At 48.3% G+C, this 26,920-nt stretch overlaps 1 protein-coding gene across 10 annotated transcripts in view; it reads right to left on the bottom strand.

The window, feature by feature from the left end:
• EMSY (EMSY transcriptional repressor, BRCA2 interacting) overlaps nt 1-26,920 on the bottom strand; it is a 140,348-nt gene that overhangs the window by 4,237 nt on the left and 109,191 nt on the right. For all 10 annotated transcript variants that reach the window (XM_033949278.1, XM_033949288.1, XM_033949284.1 and 7 more), the window contains 2 exons: nt 26,009-26,494; nt 5,155-5,691 (listed from right to left, as the gene is read on the bottom strand). In XM_033949278.1, coding sequence (XP_033805169.1) covers nt 5,155-5,691; nt 26,009-26,494 — 1,023 coding nt within the window. The remainder of the gene's footprint in view (nt 1-5,154; nt 5,692-26,008; nt 26,495-26,920) is intronic.

Here is a 26,920-nt window from a genome sequence, read left to right as displayed (position 1 = left end):
TCAAGGGACAATAGTATAGTAAATGATCCAACGTCCCAACTTCCAGATGCGGTTCAAATTTAGCCCCAGGTGAATGTTCATTGGTGACTAACACCAGATCGAAATCTAAATAAAGTCTACCCCGTGTACATCATAACATCTTTACAAAATCATTTTGGGGAAATACTCATACCAATAAACCCAGAAACACTGAGAATAATTCCAAGCGAGGAGAAAAAAAAGACTGAGAAGTGCATCAAACCCTCCAGAACAACAAACTTCCAAAATAATCAATAATGAAAAAAAAAAAAAAAAATCAAAACATAAACTTGAACAAAAAATGCTAAGAAATTTTCAACTTAGCTGAGTCCCATCAAGCTCGATCTGGTGCTAGTCACCAATGAACATCCACCCGGGGCTAAACTTGAATCACAGGGTTGCCCGAGCCCGTACTGAAAGTCCATTTAATAACTTTAATAACATTATTAGTATTACTCAGACGCTGGGGTAATTTCAAAGGGAGTTTAAAGCTCTCACCAATTTGTTTTTGGTATAGTTTTTCATTTTCGGTGGATATTTTGGTTTTTTGAAGCCCTTTTTATCAATGTAACATTGAGTGTGAAAACATAAAATTTACAGCTATAGTACCAAGAGATTTTCTCTATTAAGCAAAAATAATCCTTCCACTGACAAATACTTTGAAGCAACACAAAAACCTGCAAATATGCTACTCAGAAACTATATAGAACATACACAGAATCTATGGACAGCAGATCTGCAATATTTTCAGTTGGGGCTAGAGGCAGTAATTATTAGGGGTAGTGGGGAAGCAGAAATAGGGACCAGTTAAGGGGATTTCAAGATTGCTGGTCTTTCCAACTTGCAGGCACTGATGGCTGTAAAGGAAACATAGACTTGTGATCTACAACAAATGTTTTTTTGTGACACACCACTGCGTCCTGACATTCAGAAGTTCAAATACTTGAAGGGTATTAACGTAGAACATAATCTTTTCCAGAGAAAGGAAAATGGTAAAACCAGAGGACATAATTTGAGGTTGAGGGGTGGTAGATTCAAAGGCAATGTTAGGAAATTCTACTTTACGGAGAGGGTGGTGGATGCCTGGAATGCGCTCCTGAGAGAGGTGGTGGAGAGTAAAACTGTGACTGAGTTCAAAGAAGCGTGGGATGAACACAGAGGATCTAGAATCAGAAAATAATATTAAAAATTGAACTAAGGCCAGTACTGGGCAGACACGTATATGGCCACGAGTCTGTATATGGCCATTTGGTGGAGGATGGACTGGGGAGGGCTTCAATGGCTGGGAGGGTGTAGATGGGATGGAGTAAGTTTTAACGGAGATTTCGGCAGTAGGAACCCAAGCACAGTACAGGGTAAATTGGATTTTTGCCCAGAAATAGCAAAGAAGAAAAAATTAAAAAATTAAAATTAAATCAGGTTGGGCAGACTGGATGGACCATTCGGGTCTTTATCTGCTGTCATCTACTATGTTACTAGTTGAGAACCACTGCTCAACAAACTCAGCTGATTTCTATTTGTGTGTTGTGATCTGTGAATATGCTCTCAGCTGTAGAATTAAGAACATAATAGTCTTACTGGGTCAGACCAATGGTCCATGAAGCCCAGTAGTCCGTTCTCAAGGTGGCCAATCCAGGTTCCTAGTACCTGGCCAAAACCCAAAGAGTAGCAACATTCCAGCATCTCAAAGACTAGCAAGATTCCGGAACCTCAATGAGAGCAACATTCCAGAGCTGAGATTGTGATGTCATAATGCCTCATTCCACAGTGCCTCAGAGCCAACCTCAGCAATGATGTCACAATAGCTTGATTATCCTATACTTGGCTCACATAAGAACATGAGAACTGCCATACTGGGTCAGACCAATGGTCCATCAAGCCCAGTACCCATTCTCATGGTGGCCAATCCAGGTCCCTAGTACCTGGCCAAAACCCAAAGAGTAGCTTCCTCCATGCCTTTCTCAATAAAAGACTGATTTTTGAGGAGAGGAACGAAACGAAAACTCCCAAAACTAAGGAAGGACTCTGCGGGGTCAGGAGATGGCCTGCAGTCAAATACTGGGATCGCTGCTGGGGAAGGACATAAGAGCCGCCATACTGCATCAGACCAATGGTCCATCTAGCCCAGTGTCCTGTTTCCAACAATGGCCAATCCAGGTCACAAGAGCCTGGCAGAAGCCCAAACAGTAGCAACATTTCATGCAGTGGCTTCCCCCATGTCGGTCTCAATAGCAGACTACAGACAGGATTATTAATGGGAAAGGCCATTACAATTTTTTTCAGATTGTTTGATCTTTCTGTTTTTGCCAACAGTTGCTGCTTTGTGTCCCCCAGTGGAGCTGAGAGGTAGGAAGTTAATTCTCCTCTCTCATTTCCCAATATGCAACAGCACTCAATGCAAGCCAAATGACAAAGAGGGGGGGGGGGGCAATTCAGTTATTTCTTGAAAACCTGTATTTAGCCTGTATTGAACAAAAAAAAAAAAAAATCAGAAATCATTAATGGAAAGCAATAGACTATACATTTGAGCAGATGCAACACAAGTTGGGCAAGTTCTTGAGACAAAGTTCAAATCACACTTACACAGACTCTATATGATCTTGGCCAAGTTACAATAAGAACATAAGAAATGCCTTCACCGGATCAGACCGAGGTCCATCAAGTCCGGCGCTCCGCTCACTCTATTATGAAAACCTGAAATTACCGTATCCCTCAATCTTCCTACTGTATCTTTGTTTAATCTTGTGTAACCAATAGGGCTCAATTTTGATTACAATTTTTAATCACATGACCAACACCTCCCTCTCTCCTACACTCAGATCTAATATCTCTTCCCTTCCCTTCTTTCCTTCCTCCCATTGTCCAGAATGTCCCCCTCCCCAGGTCCTTTATCTCTGGCTTCCTTTCTTCCCCCTACCAGGATCTGCCTTTCTTTCCATCCTCTCCCTCCCTACCAGGATCTTCCTTTCTTTTCATCCTCTTCCCCCCTACCAGGATCTTCCTTTCTTTCCATCCTCTTCCCCCCCTACCAGGATCTGCCTTTCTTTCCATCCTCTCCCCCACCTACCAAGATCTTCCTTTCTTTCCATCCTCTCCCCCACCTACCAAAATCTTCCTTTCTTTCCATCCTCTCCCCCTCCACCAACCAGGATCCAATCTCTTTCTTCTCTCCCTTCCACCCTCAAGTCAATTATCTGTCCCTTCCTCCATCCGAGGCCAAAATCTCTCTCCCCCCTCTACTCCAAAGGAACATTTTCTCCTTCCCATTGGCCAGCATTTCCCCATTTTTCCTTCCCTCCCCCCATCCTAATTCCCAGTCCAGCATCTCTTCCTCCTTACCTTGCCCACAGTTCAACAGCTCCCCCTCTTTTCAATTGAAACCCTCCTCCCATCCGGATGTAACTTAAATCAAGTTCTTCTTGGTCCTAGCAACAATATTCACTCTGCCCACAACATTAGGGTTCTCCAGAAAAACCTAAAGTTAGAAAAACTGTATGAATTGAAATTTTTCCCATGAATTTGATTTGAAAATATATTTTTTTTAAATTATTTTTTAAAGCCCATTCTGGGGTCCCTCAAAGCCACTGATTACATAAAGCCCCATTTTTCTTAAAATTTGCTATTTTTTTGCTTAAAGTGTACGTGTTTAGCTATTAGCGAAGTATGTTAAATTTCTGTTTTCCACAATAAAGTGTAGATATTGAAGGTTCATTTAATAAAATACTACTAGATTTTTTTTTTTTTGCATAAAATGACTTTTTATCAATGTATCACAGCCAAGTGTGAAGACAAAATTTATAGCTATAATACCAAGAAATTTGCTCCATTAAGCAAAACTAAAAGCAAACTTTAAGAAAACAGAACTTTCTGTAATCAGTGGCTTTGAGTGACCCCAGAATGGACTTTAACATTTTTTTTAAAAGATTATTTTCTGATCAAGCACAATCAAATTCATGGGAAAAACTTCAATTCAGGTTTTCCAACTTTAGGTTTTTCTGGACAACCCTACTGCAGCATGCTTCAGAGCTTTTCCTTTGATCCACCTCGCCCCCTGCTGGCACAACTTCTTGTTTCCACAAGAGTGGGACAGGTCAGAGGGAAATCTCTGAACAGGCTGCCGGCAGCGTGTACTGCTGGCACTGCCATAATTGAGCCAACCTGATTTAAGGTACACCCAAGAAGAAGGGAGAGGGACTCAAGAGAGGGGGGAGCTATTGAACCAAAGGTAAGGCATCCAGTGCTGTACTCAGAAAGAGCCCCCAGGAAAGAGACTTGGGCGTGCTTATAGACAAGTCAATGAAGCCGTCTGTGCAATGTGCGGTGCCGGTGAAAAGGGCGAACAGAATGCTAGGAATGATTAAGAGGAGGATCTGAGAAGGTTATCATGCCGCTGTAACGGGCCATGGTGCGCCCCCACCTGGGATACTGCGCCCAACACTGGTCGCCGTACATGAAAAAGGACATAGTACTACTCGAAAGGGTCCAGAGAAGAGTGACAAAAATGGTTAAGGGACTGGAGGAGTTGCCGTACAATGAGAGGCTAGAGAAACTGGGCCTCTTCTCCCTTGAAAAGAGGAGACAGAGGGGACATGATTGAAACATTCAAGATATTGAAGGGAATTGACTTAGTAGAGACAGACAGATTGTTCACCCTCTCCGAGGTGAAGAGAATGAAAGGGCACTCTCTAAAGTTAAAAGAGGATAGATTCCGTAAAACGTAAGGAAGTTCTTCTTCACCCAGAGAGTGGTAGAAATCTGGAACGCTCTTCCAGAGGCTGTTATATGGGAAAGCAACTTCAAGGGATTCAAGAAAGGGTTAGATAAGTTCCAGCTGAACCAGAACGTACGCAGGTAGGGCTATACTCAAATAGGGCTCTGGTCTTTGACCAAGGGCCGCCGCATGAGCAGACTGCTGGGCACGATGGACCACTGGTCTGACCCAGCAGCATACCTTGACTGGGAGGAGAAGAGGGATGGATGCTGGGGACAGACTTATTAACCACGATTCATTTTTATAAAATCATGACCAAAATGGTTAATCACATGTTAGCTGCAATTAACATGCACTGTTAGTAACTAAGTATCAATATCTCTGCACAGAGAATTTTGTCTTGGCTTTTTCGCACGCTGTCTTACCTGGATGATAATTTCAGTAGGCATTTCATCTGTTTTCTTCTGGGATATGTTCTGAATATGTATAAACTGGCTACTTGCAGGTGCTGCAGGAGGATCGACTTTCCTGGTAAGAGGTGGTGGAGGAGGAGGAGGAGCAGCAAGAGGTGGAGGGGGGTTTGAAACTGGCTCTTTACATTTCTGCAGCTGCGGGAGTGGAGGAGTTGTCGTCACCCCCACTGCGGTTACTCTCGGTACCTGGACCAAAGGTATAGAGGGCTCAGGCTCCCGGCGGAGCTTAACAGTAGGAATGCCCTTATTCAGGGGATCTGCTGTCACTGGTTCCACATTTGTATCAATTTGGGCTTCCATCATGGACATTTTCAGTATGTCTGCTACTGCAGTCTTCTCAGGTGCCTGTGCTGGAAATCCACTTGTGAGCGGCACTATGAGCTTTGGTATGCACACGCCAGTGGCTGCCTTGGAAACGGTGGGTGGCTGGTGCCCTTCAAATGTGATCTTTGTAACAGCTGATCCTTGTGTTATAATTGGCTGCTGCACCTAAAAAAAACATTTTTGTTGAGTGTTTAAAAGAATGAGCAAATATTGTTTATCTTAACGTCTATGTTTTATTGGAATCCACCTAGAACTGACTGATGGAATACAGAATTTTAATACATGCATAAACCCAGAAAGAAGCCCCTCCAGCCTACCCATCTTTCTTCTTGTTTTAATACTGCAAACCTTATTAGAGCCCTCACTTTCTTGCAGACACAGATCCCTCAGGCTTTTTTTCCCTTGGATTCCTCTTGAGATATATGTGGATTACGTTTCTACCATTGTTATTGCTGTCATCAAGAAAATTTTGAATAAATCACAACCAGGGTCTGAAAACATTGAGTTTCCACAGTGTCGTTTCTTTGGAATCTATTTTCCACGCTGTACAACTTCCTTTCCACAGACAATACAGCCCCTGCTTGTTAAAGAACAGTCACACCTCCTGGGTTAAGCACAACAGTGTGTAATGGCAAGTGGACTACCAAGAAAGACTACTTTAAGGGCCTGAATTACAAATGCTTTTCACACATTTTCTACATGAAAATTACATTATATATGTGAAACATGTCTCTTATAAACCTGGCAATACTACAAAAAAAAAAAAAAAAATGGCCCATAGAAAATCAGATATTTAAAAGACGCAATGATATAAGTAGGGCACACCAATAATCGCCAGGGTCCACTATAAATGCGCCTATTTAACTTTCAAAATCCTATTCCTCAAACCCTAATACCACCAGATCCTCCCACAAATTAAAACTATCCTTCCCCTCGCTAAAAGGCATTTCCCACACAGGAAAGCTAGGGACCTCCCTCCATTTCAAAATCACTGAGCTCTGGAACAACCTTACCTCCCCTCTTCGGAACTTGAGCTCTCTCCAAGTTTTCCGCAAACATCTGAAAACCTGGCTTTTCTCAAAAAATGTAAGTCTCCCTCCAACTTAGGAATCAAGGAAACTCTTATATCTTGGCATCCCAAGTCCTCTAAATTTTCTTCACACTTCTACCTCTAACCCTCTGTTGTAGTTCCTTCCTATTTCTCCTACTGTAAACCGCGTCGAGATGATGCAGTATACAAACCTAAGGATTAGATTAGATTATAAACCTGGACCATGCGTTCACACTAACAGCCATAAACAAATTTTTTGGCATTTCTGGGGGACGGGAGCAGTTTCGCTAGAGCAAGGGTAGAGTTATGATATATGTACCAACATGCATAAAGTACAGGAGAAGGTAGAAGTTATGCGAGGAACATATCTGCTCTGTTGTGGACAATTGTACACTTCTCCCTCTGGTTTCAGCATCCGCGGATTCAGTTATTCGTGATTTTTTTTTGGGGGGGGGTCCATTTTCATTTTTTGGGCTATTTTTAAGCCTTCTTAGATCCCCCTTAAGCCTTAGCTGGTGGTCTAGCAGGTTTTCTGGGCAGGAGCGATCTTCCTAGGCTCCTGCCCCGTGCAGATCACTCATACGACAGGAGCTCACGGCAGCCATTTCCTATGAGTGATCTGCACGGGCAGGAGTGTAGGAAGATCGCTCCTGCCCCAAAAACCCGCTAGACCACCAGGTAAGGCTTAAGGGATGCTGTGGGAAGCGGGGGGTGGGTCAGAGCCGGCCCAAATATTATTTGCAGTTTTTTCATATTCGCGGGCCGGCTCTGCCCCTAATCCCTGTGGATACAGAGGGAGAAGTGTATACTTATTTATCCGGATAAATACATTTTCTCTATGGACCTTCAGAGGTACTTTTCAAACAGTTATGGCTTTTTGTGAAAAATAACCAAGACTTATCAGGTCACGAAATTCTTCCATTCCAATAGTACTCTTAGATACCAACAATTTCTAATTTCAATGCTAATCTTTATTGGAAGCTTCTATACCTCAGAGCGGTTTTTAAAGACATCAGTAATTGATTTTAAATACAGATTCAGATGGATTCCACTCTGATTGTTGTCGGCCTCCCAATTCCTTGGCCAGGGTATCATGTTTGCATTTGCATTATTACACTATTATATAAGTATGCTATGTTTACACAAGATTACAGTTAACCATTCTAAGTATGCTATATTTACACCTTCCTAAATAGGTCAACCCGGGGGTGCCCATACTTTTTGGGCTTGCGAGCTACTTTTAAAATGACCAAGTCAAAATGCTCTACCAACAATAAAATTTAAAAAAAAAAACACAAAGCACACTGAAAGGCAGAGAAAATGTTAATTATCATTCATATTCCGGGGTTTTCTCAACGAGGTCAAGGCAGATGACTCTATGCAATGTCACCTCAGTAACAACCATGCAAAAATAGACAAATATACCCCCTCCCTTTTTACTAAACCGCGATAGCAGTTTTTAGCACAGGGAGCTGCGCTGAATGCCCTGTGCTGCTCTCGATGCTCATAGGCTCCCTGCGCTAAAAACTGCTATTGCAGTTTAGTAAAAGGGAGCCACAGTGCAAAATATAGACAGCATATATAAATTCTCAAAACGGACACATTTTGATCACTAAATTGGAAATAAAATTATTTTTCCTACCTTTGTTGTCCGGTGATTTCATGAATCTCTGGTTGTACTTTCTTCTGACTGTGCATCCAATATTTCTTCCCTTCTTTCAGCCTCCTGTATGCTTCCTCTCCTCCAGACCTCATTCTCTCGCCCTTTTTCTTTCTTTTTCACTTCCCCTTCTTTCTTTCTGTCTCCTTGCCTCCCTTTCTTTCTCTCTCTCTCTCTCCATGCCCTCTTTCTTTCTGTCTCCCTGTTCCCTCTTTCTTTCTTTCTCCCTGCCCTCCCTCAAGCCACTAGGTTTGCTGCCACTACCAACGGGGAACATGCCCCCAAGCCACCGCTGCCCCATATTCTCCCTGCAGAAGCGTCACGCTGACCATCATTCCACTCCCCTACATTAATTCTGACGTCAGAAAGGAAGTTCCGGGCCAACCAGGCAGCAATTGGCTGGCCCAGAATTGACATTGGGGAGAGGAATGATGGTAGGTCTGACGCTTCTGCAGGGAGAGCTTGGGGCGGCGATGGGGGATGTCGGGGAGAGGAAGGCTGATCGGGATGGCAACACGAGTCTATCACGGAGCCCGGGATGGGCTCTGCGATCGACTCATGTTGCCTTCCCGATCTACTGGTCGATCGCAATCAACGTATTGGGCACTTCTTGGTTAACTGTTACAACTACATACCATATATACTCGAATATGAACCGATCCAAATATAAACCAAGGTATCCTTTTATCCCACCATAAAGGGGGAAAAAGGTTGATGAATATAAACCGAGGTTAGAAATTTGGGTTATCACGGTGAGCCAATCTATAAAAACAGCTATCTGGTAAGTCACTAAACATAATACAAATATCTGTGATGCATATTTCCCAAAGATTTATCCACCTTTTCTCAGAATAGAAAACCCAAAGTTTAAAGACAAAGCTCATATACCTTTCAGAAAAGCACAGTTACTTACCGTAACAGGTGTTATCCAGGGACAGCAGGCAGATATTCTTAACGCATGGGTGACGTCACCGACGGAGCCCCGGTACGGACATTTTTTACTAGAAAGTTCTAGTTGGCCGCACCGCGCATGCACGAGTGCCTTCCCGCCCGACGGAGGAGTGCGTGGTTCCCAGTTAAGATAAGCCAGCTAAGAAGCAAACCCGGGGAGGTGGGTGGGTCGTAAGAATATCTGCCTGCTGTCCCTGGATAACACCTGTTACGGTAAGTAACTGTGCTTTATCCCAGGACAAGCAGGCAGCATATTCTTAACGCATGGGTGACCTCCAAGCTAACAGAGAGGGAGGAGGGATGGTTGGCCATTAGGAAAATAAATTGTGTAATACAGATTGGCCGAAGTGCCCATCCCGTCTGGAGAAGGTATCCAAACAGTAGTGAGTAGTGAATGTGTGAACTGAGGACCAAGTGGCAGCCTTGCAGATTTCCTCGATGGGCGTGGAACGGAGGAAAGCCACAGAAGCAGCCATAGCTCTGACTCTGTGGGCCGTGACAGTGAGAGACCGGCCCGAGCATAACAGAACGCAATGCAGGCAGCAAGCCAGTTGGAAAGCGTCCGTTTGGAGACAGGACGACCTAGACGGTTAGGGTTGAAGGACAAAAGGAGCTGAGGAGATGAGCGGTGAGCCCTGGTACGGTCAAGGTAGTAAGCAAGGGCACGCTTACAGTCCAGCGTGTGCAACGCCTGTTCCCCAGGATGAGAATGGGGCTTAGGGAAAAAGACAAGCAACACAATGGACTGGTTGAGATAAAAGTCAGAGACCACCTTGGGAAGGAATTTAGGATGGGTACGCAGAACCACCTTGTCATGGTGAAAAACAGTGAAAGGTGGGTCGGCAACCAGTACATGCAGCTCACTAACCCTCCTGGCAGAGGTGATGGCAATGAGGAAAAGCACCTTCCATGTAAGAAATTTGAGTGAAGTTGTGGCAAGAGGCTCAAACGGAGGTTTCATGAGTGCTGATAAAACCACATTCAGGTCCCAGACAACTGGAGGAGGCTTCAGAGGTGGTTTGACATTGAAGAGGCCTCTCATGAACCGGGAAACCAGGGGATGAGCCGTAAGAAGTTTTCCGAGGATAGGCTCATGAAACGCAGTGATGGCACTGAGGTGGACTCTGAGGTCGACTTGAGGCCAGCGTCGGAGAGAGAAAGCAAATAGTCCAGTACGGTTTCCACCGCCAATGAGGTGGGATCGTGATGATGAAGCAGACACCAAGAGGAGAACCGGGTCCACTTCTGATGGTAACATTGGAGGGTGGCCGGTTTCCTTGAGGCATCCAGAATACGACAGACAGGCTGAGATAGATTCTCTGGAGAGGTCAGCCCGAGAGAAACCAAGCTGTCAGGTGGAGCGAGGACAGATTGGGATGCAGTAGAGACTGATGCTGCTGTGTAAGTAGAGTAGGAAACACAGGAAGAGGAATGGGCTCCCTGGAGCTGAGCTGGAGTAGGAGGGAGAACCAGTGTTGGCGAGGCCACCGAGGGGCGATGAGAATCATGATGGCTTTGTCCCTGCGGAGTTTGAATAACGTCCGCAACATCAGAGGCAGTGGAGGAAAAGCATAGAGGAACCGATCCGTCCAGTCGAGCAGGAATGCATCCGGGGCCAGACGTTGAGGAGAGAAGAGTCTGGAACAGAACTGGGGCAGCTGATGGTTGTGAGGAGCTGCAAAGAGGTCCACCTGAGGGGTGCCCCACAGAGCAAAGATGGAGCGGAGTGTGGGGGGATCCAGAGTCCACTCGTGAGGTTGAAGGATGCGGCTGAGATTTTCGGCCAGGGAGTTCTGTTCGCCCTGGATATAGACAGCCTTGAGGTAGAGACTGCGGGCCGTGGCCCAGGTCCACATGCGGATGGCCTCCTGACAGAGGAGGGGAGATCCGGTGCCGCCTTGCTTGTTTATGTAGTACATGGCGACTTGGTTGTCTGTGCACAGGAGAAGAACCTGAGGGTAGAGAAGGTGCTGGAAGGCCTTGAGGGCATAGAACATGGCCCTGAGTTCCAGGAAATTGATGTGATGTTGACGCTCCTGAGGGGTCCAGAGTCCCTGAGTGCGAAGTTCTCCCAGGTGAGCTCCCCATGCATAGGGGGAGGCATCTGTGATTATGATCATGGAGTGAGGGGGTAGATGAAAGAGTAGACCCCTGGAAAGATTGGATGAGTTCAACCACCATTGAAGAGATTGCTGAAGAGACGATGTCACAGAGATGGGATGAGAAAGAGGATCGGTGGTCTGTGACCATTGGTTGGCTAGAGTCCATTGAGGTGTCCTGAGGTGGAGTCGCGCCAGAGGAAGCACATGGACCGTCGAGGCCATGCGGCCCAGGAGGACCATCATCTGCCGAGCTGGAATGGAGTGATGAAGGAGCACCTGGTGGCAGAGGTGGAGCAGGGTCCGTTGGCGTTTGGAGGGGAGAAACGCCCTCATGAGAGTGGTGTCGAGAACGGCTCCAATGAACTGAAGTCGCTGTGTGGGAAGCAGATGCGACTTGGGGTAGTTGATCTCGAACCCCAGGAGATGGAGGAAGGAGATGGTGTACTGAGTGGCTTGTAGCACAAGTGGAGACGTAGGTGCTTTTACCAACCAATCGTCCAAGTAGGGGAACACCTGAAGGTTGTGAGACCTGAGAAAGGCCGCCACCACAATAAGGCACTTGGTGAACACCCTGGGCGATGATGCGAGGCCAAAGGGTAGCACCTTGTACTGATAGTGGCGGTGCTGTATCTGAAATCGGAGGTAGCGACGTGAATTCAGATGGATTGGAATGTGAGTGTAGGCCTCTTTGAGGTCCAGGGAACATAGCCAGTCGTGTTGAGAGAGAAGAGGATAAAGCGTGGCCAGGGAGAGCATTCTGAACTTTTCCTTGACCAGACACTTGTTGAGGTCTCGGAGATCGAGGATGGGACGAAGGTCTCCTGTCTTCTTGGGAACCAGGAAGTAGCGGGAGTAGAATCCCTGACCCCTTTGGTCTGTGGGAATCTCTTCGATGGCATTGAGGAGAAGGAGGGATTGGACCTCCCTTAGGAGGAGAAGGGACTGGGAGGAGTGGGACGCAGACTCTATAGGAGGGTTGTCTGGTGGAAGAGTCTGGAAGTTGAGAGAGTAGCCGTGGCGGATGATGTTGAGGACCCACAGGTCTGATGTGATGACCTCCCAACGGTTGAGGAAGAGTTGGAGACGTCCTCCGATTGGCTGAGGAAGAGGTAATGATGGTAGAAGACTGGCTATGCCCTAGAGAAAGGAGTCAAAAGGGCTGAGATGGTTTTGACGGAGGAAGAGGCTTGGCAGGTTGGTGAGATTGAGAGCGAGCCTGAGTGTGTTGTTGTTGAGGTCTGCGAGGCTGCTGTTGGGGCGGGTTGAGAGGCCTGGCCGAGAACCTGCGCTGGTAAGAGGACTGTGGTCTATAAGGACGAGCAGGTGGAGCCTTCTTTTTAGGTTTTACCAGAGTGTCCCATCTGGTCTCATGTGCTGAGAGCTTCTGGGTGGTCGAATCCAGGGACTCCCCAAAAAGTTCGTCCCCAAGACAGGGTGCGTTAGCTAGGCTGTCTTGGTGGTTGATGTCAAGATCAGATACCCTCAACCAGGCCAGACGTCGCATGGCAACAGCTATGGCAGACGCTCGGGAGGTCAGCTCAAAAAAATCATAAATAGAGCGCACCATGAATTTCCGCAGTTGAAGGAGGCTGGAAATTTGTTGTTGGAAGAGTGGAACTTTGCGTTCAGGGATGTATTTTTGTAGGGCGGATAGTTGTTGTACGAGATACTTCATATAAAATGAGAAGTGAAATGTGTAATTATTCGCCCTGTTGACTAGCATGGCATTTTGATAAAGGCGTTTGCCAAACTTATCCATCGTTTTGCCTTCTCTGCCAGGAGGGGTGGAGGCATAAACACTGGAGCCCTGAGTTTTCTTTAATATAGACTCAACTAGGAGAGACTCATGGGGCAATTGAGGTTTGTCAAAACCCGGAATTGGGATGACCCTGTATAGGCTGTCAAGCTTACGAGGAGCTCCGGGGACAGTGAGTGGATTTTCCCAATTTTTATAAAAAGTTTCCCGCAGTATGTCATGGACGGGTAACTTGAGGAACTCTTTGAGAGGTTAGAAACATAGAAACATAGAAAGATGACGGCAGAAAAGGGCCAAGGCCCATCAAGTCTGCCCACTCTATAGACCCTCCCCTTAATACTATACAATGTTTTACCCTGACCCACTTAGGGATCCCACATGGGCGTCCCATTTATTCTTAAAATCTGGCACGCTGCTGGCCTCGATCACCTGTACTGGAAGCTTGTTCCATTGATCAATCACTCGCTCCGTGAAGAAATACTTTCTGGTGTCGCCGTGAAATTTTCCGCCCTTGAGTTTGAGCGGGTGCCCCCTTGTGGTTGAGGGGCCTCTGAGAAGGAAAATGTTATCTTCCACTTCTATACGTCCGGTGACGTATTTAAACGTCTCAATCATGTCTCCCCTCTCCCTGCGTTCCTCGAGAGTGTAGAGCTGCAAATTGTTTAGTCTTGCCTCGTACGAGAGACCTTTAAGCCCTGAGACCATTCTGGTGGCCATCCTTTGGACCGACTCGACCCTCTGCATGTCTTTGCGATAATGTGGCCTCCAGAATTGCACGCAGTATTCCAGATGAGGTCTCACCATGGTCCTGTATAATGGCATTATGACTGCAGGCTTTCATGCCGACGAAACTTCTACGGATGCAACCCAGCATCTGTCTTGCCCTTGAGGAAGCCTTCTCCACCTGATTGGCAGATTTCATGTCTGCACTAATGATTACTCCTAAATCTCGTTCTGCTGTAGTGCTGGTCAAGGTCTCCCCGTTCAAGGTATAAGTTCTGCAAGGGTTTCTGCTACCCAGGTGCATGACCTTACACTTTCCAGCATTGAAGCCCAGCTGCCAGGTTGAGGACCAGCATTCCAATGTACGCAGGTCCTGCGCCATAATATCTTGTAGATTGTCCTCGCTTACCATATTACATAGTTTGGCGTCGTCGGCGAATAATGTTACTTTACCTTGAAGCCCTTGAGTCAGATCTCCTATGAATATGTTGAAGAGGAGTGGACCCAAGACCGAGCCCTGCGGCACCCCGCTGGTCACCTCCGATGTCTCAGAGAAAGTACCGTTAACCATCACCCTCTGAAGTCTGCCACTCAGCCAATCATTGACCCATGCCGTCAGAGTCTCTCCTAACCCCATCGATTTCATCTTGTTTAACAGTCTGCGGTGTGGGACGCTGTCAAAAGCTTTACTGAAGTCCAGGTACACTATGTCTAGTGAATCTCCTTCGTCCAGTCTTTTTGTTACCCAGTCAAAGAAGTTGATGAGGTTTGATTGGCAGGACCTACCCTTGGTGAATCCATGTTGATTGGGGTCCCGTAGATTCCCTTCGTCCAAGACCGTGTCCAATTGGCGTTTGATCAGTGTTTCCATGAGTTTGCATACTATCGATGTCAGACTCACCGGTCTGTAATTTGCAGCCTCTGTCCTGCAACCCTTTTTGTGTAGAGGAACGACGTTAGCTGTTTTCCAGTCCAAGGGGACTGTCCCTGTACTCAGTGAGAGATTGAAGAGCACGGCTAACGGTTCTGCCAGGACATCACCTAACTCCCTGAGCACTCTGGGGTGCAGATTGTCCGGTCCCATGGCTTTGTCCACCTTGAGTTTTGTTAGCTCAAGGTAAACCCCGCTGGGTGTGAATTTAAAATTCCGAAACGGATCTTTTGTGTTTGACTGTGGCTTCAATTGAGGGCCGGACCCTGGCGCCTCGCAGGTGAAGACCGAGCAGAAGTATTCGTTTAGTAGTTCGGCCTTTTCGGGATCCGATTCTGCGTAATTCCCGTCCGTTTTTTTCAGGCGTACTATCCCGTTTGTGTTTTTTTTCCTGTCACTGATATACCGGAAAAAGGATTTGTCCCCTTTCTTAATGTTGTTTGCTAGAGTTTCTTCCACTCGAAGTTGTGGTTGTTCAAAGTCTAAGGCATTCAGAAAGGCCTGGGACTTTTTGGAGTCGGACTCTAAAGGAATAGAAAGAGCCGCAGACATCTCCCTGAGGAATTTGGTGAAAGAGGATTGCTCAAGCTTGGAAGTGGTATCGGGCACTGAGGGTTCCTCGTCTGTGGATGATGCGTCCTCCTCGGTACCGGGTGGGGATTCTTCCCATAAGTCCGGGTCCCTGATATCAGTGTGCCCACGCCAAGATGTCGGGGTGGAAGGCTCGGTGTGGCGGGTCTTAGAAAGAGACTTGCCAGAGCGCATGGAGACGGTACCGGGAGAAGAAGACCGGTGTTGACCCCGGTCCCGGGAAGAGCGGTGCCATTCTGGGTCCCGGGGAGACCGGTGCCCTTCCTGGTCCCGAGGAGGATCGACCTCAGAGCGGGTCTGTACCACAGGACGAGAACGGAGTGGTTCAGCCGAGAGGATTGGCATGGAAGTGTTGAGTGGCACCGAGGGGGTGGACACCAGTGGGATGGTGCAAGGCTCGGGCCGGTCTGGTACCGAAAGAAGTGGTGCCAATAGGGTCGGTAGCAGGTGCTGGAGTTGTTGCTGCAGCTGTTCCTGCAATTTGTCTTGGAGTATGGCCGCGATGCGGTCATCCAGGGGTGGCACCGGTACCGCTTTTTTCTTTTTCGGTTCCATAGGTGCTGCTCCACGCCCCGGCGATGAGGAGGCCGATGACGAGGCACTCACCGAGATCGGGGCGGAGCGTTTGCGGGGTCGGCGTGAGGCCGGGAGGACCGGCGTCGCCACTGTGGCAGGTGGGCGCTCAAGGGAGGTGGAAGGCTTCTTAGCCGGCTTACCTGGTGCCAGCGACCCCGAGGAAGGATCGGGCGTCGTCGAAGTTGTCAGTGCCGTCTTTTGTGGTACCGTCGACGTCGCGGCAGTTTCCATAGCAGATCCGGTACCAAAAAGGATGTTCTGCTGGATCTGCCGATTTTTTAAGGTGCGTTTCTTAAGAGTGGCACAGCGGGTGCAGGTGTCAGCCCGATGCTCTGGACCCAAACACTGTAGGCACCAATTATGTGGGTCGGTGAGAGAGATCGGGCGTGCACACCGCTGGCACTTCTTAAAGCCCGGTTGAGGGGACATGAAGGGAAACACGGCCTTCGCAAAATCAAAGCCGGAGGCTTGTATGATGGCAACAGGCCCCGCCGGGGCCGGCCTGAAAAATAAAGAAAAAACAAAGTTGTTTTTTTTTTTTACTATTTAGAACGGAAAAAGAAACCCGAAGGGAAAAAGAGAAAAAACAAGAAAATAACGTGAGCGGGAAGGCAAAAAGGAAGTTTTCAACGGCCGTTGAAACCACATGCGTCTTCTTCGCTCCGCGGACACGAAGAAACTGGGGACCACGCACTCCTCCGTCGGGCGGGAAGGCACTCGCGCATGCACGGTGCGGCCAACTAGAACTTTCTCGTGAAAAATGTCCGTACCGGGGCTCCGTCGGTGACGTCACCCATGCGTTAAGAATATGCTGCCTGCTTGTCCTGGGATAAACAGCTCTTATATATATGTGAAGCCCGCAACTGATTCCTCACAGTGGCAGCCCTCCATGTTGTTTGCCAACCACTGGGAAGAGTGAAGGGTCAGCGGCGTATCCAGGTTGTGAGCACCCCTGCCTTCAGTCCTGTCCTGGTCCCACTAAACCAGCTGGCAATAACAAAGCCAGAAATCGCAGTGGGCCTTCCCTCTTGCTAAATCGCTATAGGCTCTGCCAGTCTCGATCCCGCCCCTCAAAAACAGGAAGTAATTTTAGAGGGGGGCGAGATTGAGACCGGCAAAACCTCTAGCGATTTGACAAGAGGTAAGACCCCTGCAGCATCTGACTTCAATATTGCCAGCTGATTTAGCGGGACCAGGATAGGACTGAAGGCAGGGCTGCTCACAATCTGGATGCGTCACTGACTCCTCACTTCCTCCTCTTCCTCCCAAACAGCGTGGAAGTCTGCCGCCACAGCTTCCGGGAGAAATCAGTTGCTTGCCTCGCATGTTGGGCCTGTCCCATGACTCCACTCCCCACAGCCCGGTAGGCTTAAATTTGGATATTTTTTTTTAAACTACGGTAGTAGACTCAAATATAAACGGAGACCCCCCATTTCTGAGCCATATTTTGGGGCCCAAAATTCTCCATTTATATTCGAGTATATTCGTTAATCTATATTTACATGCACCCTAAATAGCTCTAGCAATATATACTAAAGTCGGGCCTCACCAATCAGGAGCTGTTTTGACACGCAGCTCCTGATTGGTAAGGCCCGACTTTCGTACAGGAAGAGGCAGTCGGAGCAACAGCGAGTGATTTCCTTCACTCGCCGACGCTCCGGCTGCTCTCTCCTGCCTGGTCATTTGCAGTTGGAAAATACCGCAAATGACTGGGACCATGAATCTCCAACTGTGAATGACCGGGGGAGCACTGTTTTCATCATATCTTAAACATTTCTGGAAAAATCTACTATTTGCATACATATCATGTCCTGTCCTGCTATCATACACCTAGTGGGAGGGGGAACCTGCTATTTTCCCCTCTATTGCTTCCTCCCTCAGTTGGCTCAGTTTCAGTTGAACTAGTCTGAGAAAAGGAGCTCTACTTATCTGTTTCAATCAGCAGTTCATTTTAGCTTGTCCCTGTATCATGGCCTTTTGGAAATCAATTTGGTCTCAAATAAATTGTTTATTAGAAAACCATGTAGCATTATCATATGATACAATTCTGTTCGGTATGTCAATGAGAACAAAAATCAAATTTCATCAAGCAATAACAAGCTTCTTTTGATTATGGCAGGAGTCGCCATGCAACATATCACCAGTAATTGGAAAAATTACAATAATCTTAGCTATACATTCTGGTGGAATTCGTTGTGCAACATTTACAAAATGGAAAGAATAATTGCTTTGCGAAAGGGAATTATAATAATTTTAAAAAGATCTGGGGGCCATTGGCAAATTATTGTAATGATTAGACATCATTTTCCACTGACAGTATATTTATATATAGGGGGAGGGGGGATGGTATAAAGTTCTATTTAAAGGTTAATCAATAGATAAGAACACAATATTTATATGATATTTTTGATTGAAATATTTGAAGGAAGGGTGGGTGGGGAGGGAATAAATTTATGTATTTACGATGACACTAGAAAGAAATTCAAGTGATGTGTAAAAGTTTTAAATGATGTAATATTGTGTACTTGTTGTAAGATGAAAAAATGAATAAAGAATTTGAAAAAAAAACAAACAAACTTTTTTTTCCTAAATTTCTTTGTTTTTACATATAGGCGCCAAAAACCAGTTCAAATGTACTGGAAGACATTTTGATATGAATTCATGTTTTGCACTCTTAGCCATCAAATTCTTCTCAACAGACCAGAATCCTTCGGGTTGGTTGGTGCCATTCTGTCATGGTTTTCCTATATTTGCCAGATAGGTACCAGCACCAACACATATGCCTGGAACTGATTCAAGACAAATAGTCTAGAAATAGCAACGCTTTCAAAGCTTTCGTGAACAAGTAATTGATTGGTCAGTCTTAAATATGCTTGTATAGAAAGCAACCTGATAAACAGCATTGGCATCCCCAAATAAGATTTTTTTTTTTTTCGGGGGGGGGAGATGAGAAAACACATCAATACAAAGAATTAAAAATAATAGTGAGGGAGCTTTGTATTGCTTTCACCATCTAATCTAAGGGGACAAATGGTTCAGGTTTATAAATAACTGCAATATTTTTTTTTTATTTCCAACAATATTCAGAACCTACTTAACTTGCAGAAATGGGAATTTATAAAATTCAATGCCCAATATGGGATAAAGTTAATGAGATACAATAGGTATATTCATATATTTACCTGAAATCGGGATTTAGTGCAAATCCCAAGAGACAGGGTAGGAAAGGGATTTGCACTGTGTGAGAATTAACCCCCAAATGTATGTGCTAAAGTGAAATTTTCAAAGCAGAAAAGCACAGTTACTTACCGTAACAGGTGTTATCCAGGGACAGCAGGCAGATATTCTTAACGCATGGGTGACGTCACCGACGGAGCCCCGGTACAGACATTTTTCACTAGAAAGTTCTAGTTGGCCGCACCGCGCATGCGCGAATGCCTTCCCGCCCGACGGAGGAGAGCGTGGTCCCCAGTTAAGATAAGCCAGCTAAGAAGCCAACCCGGGGAGGAGGGTGGGACGTAAGAATATCTGCCTGCTGTCCCTGGATAACACCTGTTACGGTAAGTAACTGTGCTTTATCCCAGGACAAGCAGGCAGCATATTCTTAACGCATGGGTGACCTCCAAGCTAACAGAGAGGGAGGAGGGATGGTTGGCCATTAGGAAAATAAATTTTGTAACACAGATATGCCGAAGTGTCCATCCCGTCTGGAGAAGGCATCCAGACAGTAGTGAGTAGTGAACGTGTGAACTGAGGACCAAGTGGCAGCCTTGCAGATTTCCTCGATGGGCGTGGAACGGAGGAAAGCCACAGAAGCAGCCATAGCGCTGACCCTGTGGGCCGTGACAGCACCTTCCAGTGAGAGACCGGCCCGAGCATAACAGAACGCAATACAGGCAGCAAGCCAGTTGGAAAGCGTCCGTTTAGAGACAGGACGACCTAGACGGTTAGGATCGAAGGTCAGAAAGAGCTGAGGGGACGAGTGGTGAGCCCTGGTACGGTCAAGGTAGTATGCAAGGGCACGCTTACAATCCAGCGTGTGCAATGCCTGTTCCCCAGGATGAGAATGGGGTTTAAGGAAAAAGACAGGCAACACAATGGACTGGTTGAGGTGAAAAGCCGAGACCACCTTGGGAAGGAATTTAGGATGGGTACGCAGAACCACCTTGTCATGGTGAAAAACAGTGAACGGTGGATCGGCGACCAGTGCATGCATCTCACTAACCCTCCTGGCAGAGGTGATGGCAATGAGGAAAAGCACCTTCCATGTGAGAAGTTTGAGCGAAGTTGTGGCAAGAGGCTCAAAAGGGGGTTTCATGAGGGATGATAAAACCACATTCAGGTCCCAGACGACAGGAGGAGGCTTCAGAGGTGGTTTGACATTGAAGAGGCCTCTCATGAACCGGGAAACCAGTGGATGAGCCGTGAGAGGTTTTCCGAGGATAGGCTCATGAAACGCAGTGATGGCACTGAGGTGGACTCTGATTGAGGTAGACTTGAGGCCAGCGTCGGACAGAGAGAGCAAATAGTCCAGTACAGTCTCCACCGCTAATGAGGTGGGATCGTGATGATGCAGTAGACACCAAGAGGAGAACCTGGTCCACTTCTGATGGTAACATTGGAGGGTGGCCGGTTTCCTGGAGGCATCCAAAATGCGACGGACAGGCTGAGACAGATTCTCTGGAGAGGTCAGCCCGAGAGAAACCAAGCTGTCAGGTGGAGCGAAGACAGATTGGGATGCAGTAGAGACTGACGTTGCTGCGTAAGTAGAGTAGGAAACACAGGAAGAGGAATGGGCTCCCTGGAGCTGAGCTGAAGCAGGAGGGAGAACCAGTGTTGGCGAGGCCACCGAGGAGCGATGAGAATCATGGTGGCCCTGTCCCTGCGGAGTTTGGATAACGTCCGCAACATCAGAGGTAGTGGAGGAAAGGCATAGAGGAACCGATCCGTCCAGTCGAGCAGGAATGCATCTGGGGTCAGATGATGAGGAGAGAAGAGTCTGGAACAGAACTGGGGTAGCTGATGGTTGTGAGGCGCTGCAAAGAGGTCCACCTGCGGAGTGCCCCAGCGAGCAAAGATGGAGTGGAGTGTTGAAGGGTCCAGAGTCCACTCGTGAGGTTGAAGGATGCGGCTGAGATTGTCGGCCAGGGAGTTCTGTTCGCCCTGGATATAGACAGCCTTGAGGAAGAGATTGCGGGCCGTGGCCCAGGTCCAGATGCTGAGAGCCTCCTGACAAAGGAGGCGAGATCCGGTGCCACCTTGCTTGTTTATGTAGTACATGGCGACTTGATTGTCTGTGCACAGGAGAAGGACCTGAGGGCAGAGAAGGTGCTGGAAGGCCTTGAGAGCATAGAACATGGCTCTGAGTTCCAGGAAATTGATGTGATGTTGACGCTCCTGAGGGGTCCAGAGTCCCTGGGTGCGTAGATCTCCCAGGTGAGCTCCCCACGCATAGGGGGAGGCATCCGTGGTTATGATCATGGAGTGAGGGGGTAGATGAAAGAGTAGACCCCTGGAAAGATTGGATGAGTTCAACCACCATTGAAGAGATTGCTGAAGAGACGATGTCACAGAGATGGGATTAGAAAGAAGATCCGTGGTCTGTGACCATTGGTTGGCAAGAGTCCATTGAGGTGTCCTGAGGTGGAGTCGCGCCAGAGGAAGCACATGGACCGTCGAGGCCATGTGGCCCAGGAGGACCATCATCTGTCGGGCAGGAATGGAGTGATGAAGGAGCACCTGACGACAGAGGTGGAGCAGGGTCCGTTGATGGTCGGAGGGGAGAAATGCCCTCATTAGTGTGGTGTCGAGAACTGCTCCAATGAACTGAAGTCGCTGTGTGGGAAGCAGATGCGACTTGGGGTAGTTGATCTCGAACCCCAGGAGATGGAGGAAAGAGATGGTGTGATGAGTGGCTTGTAGCACAAGTGGAGACGTAGGTGCTTTCACCAACCAATCGTCCAAGTAGGGGAACACCTGGAGGTTGTGAGACATGAGGAAGGCCGCCACCACAATAAGGCACTTGGTGAACACCCTGGGCGATGAAGCGAGGCCAAAAGATAGCACTTTGTACTGATAGTGACGGTGCTGTATCTGAAACCGTAGGTAGCGACGTGAAGTTGGATTGATTGGGACGTGAGTGTAGGCCTCTTTGAGGTCCAGGGAATATAGCCAGTCGTGTTGAGAGAGAAGAGGGTAAAGCGTGGCAAGGGAGAGCATTCTGAACTTCTCCTTGACCAGACACTTGTTGAGGTCCCTGAGATCGAGGATGGGATGAAGGTCTCCTGTCTTCTTGGGAACCAGGAAGTAGCGGGAGTAGAATCCCTGAACCCTTTGGTCCGGAGGCACCTCTTCGATGGCATTGAGAAGAAGGAGGGAGTGGACCTCCCTCAGGAGGAGGGGGGTTTGGGAGGAGTGAGAAGCAGACTCTACGGGAGGATTGTCTGGTGGAAGAGTCTGGAAGTTGAGAGAGTAGCCGTGTCGAATGATGTTGAGGACCCATTGGTCTGATGTGATGACCTCCCAACGGCTGAGGAAGATTTGGAGGCGACCTCCGATAGGCTGAGGAAGAGGCAATGATGGTGGGAGACTGGCTATGCCCTGGAGGAAAAAGTCAAAAGGGCTGAGATGGTTTTGACGGAGGGAGAGGCTTGGCAGGTTGGTGAGACTGTGAGCGAGCCCGAGATTGATGCTGTTGACGAGGTCGGCGAGGCTGCTGTTGAGGCGGGTTGAGAAGTCTGGCCGAGAACCTGCGCTGGTATGAAGACTGCTGTCTTTAGGTGCGAGCAGGTGGAGTCTTCTTTTTAGGTTTAATCAGAGTGTCCCAACTGGTCTCATGTGCTGAGAGTTTCTGGGTTGTTGAGTCCAGGGACTCTCCGAAGAGTTCATCACCCAGACAAGGTGCGTTAGCCAGGCGGTCCTGGTGGTTAATGTCCAGGTCAGAGACTCTCAGCCATGCCAAACGTCGCATGGCCACCGCCATGGCAGATGCGCGAGAGGTCAGCTCAAATGAGTCGTAGATGGAGCGAACCATGAATTTCCTGAGTTGGAGGAGGCTGGAAATATGTTGCTGGAAAAGAGGGACCTTACGTTCAGGAAGGTATTTCTGTAAGGAGGAGAGCTGTTGCACCAGATGCTTCATATAGAAGGAGAAGTGGAAGGTGTAGTTGTTGGCTCTATTGGCTAGCATGGCATTTTGGAAAAGGCGCTTACCAAATTTATCCATGGTTTTTCCCTCTCTGCCAGGAGGGGTGGAGGCATATACACTGGAACCCTGAGACTTTTTCAAAGTAGATTCCACCAGGAGGTATTCGTGGGGCAATTGAGGTTTGTCAAACCCTGGGATTGGAATAACCCGGTACAAGCTATCCAATTTGCGAGGGGCCCCGGGAACAGTGAGGGGAGTCTCCCAGTTTTTATAGAAAGTTTCCCGTAAGATGTCGTGGACGGGCAACTTTAGAAATTCCTTGGGAGGTTGCTCAAAGTCTAGGGCATCGAGGAAAGCCTGAGACTTTTTAGAGTCGGACTCTAAGGGGATGGAAAGAGCTGCTGCCATCTCCCTAAGGAATTTAGAAAAAGAGGATTGTTCTGGTTTTGAGGCGGTATCGGTCATGGAGGGTTCTTCGTCGGTTGACGAAGCGTCCTCTTCGGTACCGTGCGGGGAGTCTTCCCACAAGTCTGGGTCTCTAACGTCAGGGTGTGCACGTTTGGACATCGGTGTGGAAGGCTCGGCATGGCAGGTCTTTGAGAGAGATTTGCCTGAGCGCACCGAGGCGGTACCGGGAGAGGAAGACCGATGTCGTTCCTGGGACCGGGAAGGGTCGGCAGCAGTACGGGTATGCACTGTAGGTGTTTCAGCCAAGAGCACCGGCATGGAGGTATTAATCGGTACCGAGGGGGTCGACACCGATGGGACAGTGCGAGGCTCGGACCGGTCCCGTACCGGAAGGTGCGGTGCCAGCAACGCCGGCAACAGTTGTTGGAGTTGTTGCTGGAGCTGCTCCAGTAATTGGTTTTGGAGTATGGCCGCGATGCGGTCATCCAGGGGGGGCACCGGTACCGCTTTTTTCTTCTTCGGTACCATAGGTGCCGCTCTACGCTCCGGCGATGAGGAGGCCGATGATGAGGAACTCACCGATATCGGAGCGGAGCGTTTGCGGGGTCGGTGCGGTGCCGGGAGGGCCGGTGTCGCAACCGTGGCAGGAGGGCGCTCAAGGGAAGTGGAAGGCTTCTTAGCCGGCTTACCTGGGCCCAACGACCCCGAAGAAGGGTCAGGTGGTGTCGACGTCGTGGGTGCCGACTTTTGTGGTGCCGTCGACATAGCAGCAGGTTCCATGGCAGATCCGGTACCGAATAAAAGATTTTGCTGGATCTGCCTGTTTTTTAATGTGCGCTTTTTAAGCGTAGCACAGCGGGTGCAAGAGTCAGCCCGGTGCTCTGGACCCAGGCACTGCAGGCACCAATTGTGCGGGTCGGTGAGAGAGATCGGGCGTGCACACCGCTGGCACTTCTTAAAGCCCGGTTGAGGGGGCATGAAGGGAAACACGGCCTCCGCAAAATCGAATCCGGAGGCCTGTATGGTGGCAACAGGCCCCGCCGGGGCCGGCCTGAAAAAATAAAGAAAACTGGACGAGTTTTTTTTTTTTGTAAGTAAAAATAGGGAATCCGAAAGGAAAAATTAGAAGAAAAACGAAAAATTACGCGAGCGGGAAGGCAGAAACTAGCTTTTCAACGGCCGTTGAAAGCACATGCGTCTTCTTTGCTCCGCGAAAACGAAGAAACTGGGGACCACGCTCTCCTCCGTCGGGCGGGAAGGCACTCGTGCATGCGCGGTGCGGCCAACTAGAACTTTCTAGTTAAAAAGGTCCGTACCGGGGCTCCGTCGGTGACGTCACCCATGCGTTAAGAATATGCTGCCTGCTTGTCCTGGGATAATACAAGCATACAATTGCTTTGAAAAACTGCCAAAGTCTATATAGGGAAAAGAATACATACTTATGTATCCATGCACTTATAAAATTAACCCTTTAGTTATTACCTTAGGAGAGTGTGGCATAGTGGTTAGAGCTACAGTCTCAGCACCCCGAGGTTACGGGTTCAAACCCCATGCTGCTCCCTGTGACCTTGGGCAAGTCACTTACCGTATTTTCACATAGATAACGCGCACCCGTGTATAGCGCGCAAAAAACACATATTTATGTACATACATTTTTATATACCGCGCACACCCGTATACCGTGCATGCTGCCCGACTCTCCTTTCGCCCGCCCCGACTCTCCTTTCCTCCTTGAAGTCCTGTCCCTACCCTGAAAGCCTGATGCCCCCCCCCCGACGTCCGATTCACCCCCCTGCAGGACCGCTCGCACTCCCACCCCGAAGGACCGCTCGCACCCCCACCCGAAGGACCGCTCGCACCCCCACAGCCTCACCCCCCTCCCCCATGGAGAAGCTGTCTACCTTGTTTCCGGATGCCAGCGAGCCCAGCTGTTTCCTCTGCCGGCGGTCCCGCCCCTTCTCTGAGTCCTGCTGTGCTGCTTTTTCTTCCGGCGGTCCCGCCCTTCCTCTGACATCAGAGAAAGGGTGGGACCGCCTGAAGAGGAAGCAGCGCAGCACAGGGCTCTGAGAAGGGGCAGGACCGCCGGCAGAGGAAGCAGCTGGGCTGGCATCCGGAAACAAGGTAGACAGCTTCTCCATGGGGGAGGGGGGGGAGGCTGTGGGGGTGCGAGCGGTCCTTCGGGTGGGGGTACGAGCGGTCCTTCGGGGTGGGAGTGCGAGCGCTCCTTCCGGGTGATGAATCAGGCGTCGGGGGGGGGGGAACTATGTAAAAAAAAATTTGTACAACGCGCTCACACATATAACGCGCAAGGGTATGCGCGGTTTGTAAAAACCACGTATAACGCGCGCGTTATATGCGAGAAATACGGTAATCCTCCACTGCCCCGGGTATATCAGACAGATTGTGAGCCCAGTGGGATAGAGAGGGAAAATGCTTGAAGAACCTGTATGTAGACAGCTATAAATGTGTTTGTAAAACTACAAAAAGGTGGTATACAAGTCCCAATCTCTCCCCCTTATTATTTTGGCAACACAACTGTAAAATAATCTGAATTAAAACATGTTGTGTTCCACCATCAAATATTACCTGGCTCACTGGTATTCTCTCCGAGGAAGACGAGAGATGTGCTGGAGTCTGTAGGGGTTGAGGTGGTGGCACACAGATCCTGGGCTGGCTCTGAGCTTGGTGTAGTTTTAGTGGTGGTGGCTGGGGAGGTCTCACAGCCAGGACCTGCACCAAAGTTTGCTGAGGCTGGGTGGTCCCAGAGAGCGGCGACGTCCTCTCCTTCACCAGCAGGCGGTGCTCCTGCTGGAATGGGCCGAGCTTGTGCTGGTGGATGGAAAACTGGGCAGTCTGCTGGATCCTGTGCTGTAGAGCTTGCAGAGTCTTCACCTGCAGATGCGTGGCTTCCTGATGCAAATGGATGTGCTTTTGCTGCTTCTGTGCCTGCGTCAGGACAGACCTGTAAAAAAGGCCCGTCTGAGGGTCCAAAGTGTCCATTTCTTCCACTTCTCCCTCCTCTGTCCCTGTATCTTCATTGTGTTTGGCAAAAGCTGTGTGGCTGCTCAAAGCCTAGAAAGAGATGAAAACAGTAAACTTGGCTATTTTTATGCTAAGAGAACACACAGTTTTAGCATGTTCTAAACCAGAGCACGAAAGAATAAATACCTTCCTAAGCCAGCTCTGTGAAAGGGTGCAAGACTGTTTTGGGGCAGGGGGAATACAGGAAGTGTTTGTGTGGGGGGTGGGAACAACCCCCTAATAGCTTGCCTGAGATGGGGAGGAACCCAGACTCCTCCACATGCCATCCTAGTGTAGCCATACCTGCCAAGACCCTAGAACTCTCTGCCCAAGGGTCATACAATTTTTAAAAAAGGCCAACTCTTTTAGAAATCATGTCCCTCAAGTATAGGTATAGCCCCTTTCAACAGAGGTAAAAAATAAACCACAGCAAGTCTAATGGTTTTTAAGCGGAATAAAAATACATACATAATAGTC

This window comes from Geotrypetes seraphini, chromosome 6 (genome assembly GCF_902459505.1).
Source record: "Geotrypetes seraphini chromosome 6, aGeoSer1.1, whole genome shotgun sequence".
NCBI lineage: Eukaryota > Metazoa > Chordata > Amphibia > Gymnophiona > Dermophiidae > Geotrypetes > Geotrypetes seraphini.
Note: the sequence above shows the minus strand (reverse complement) of the source record. Positions and strands in the feature narration are given on the sequence as shown.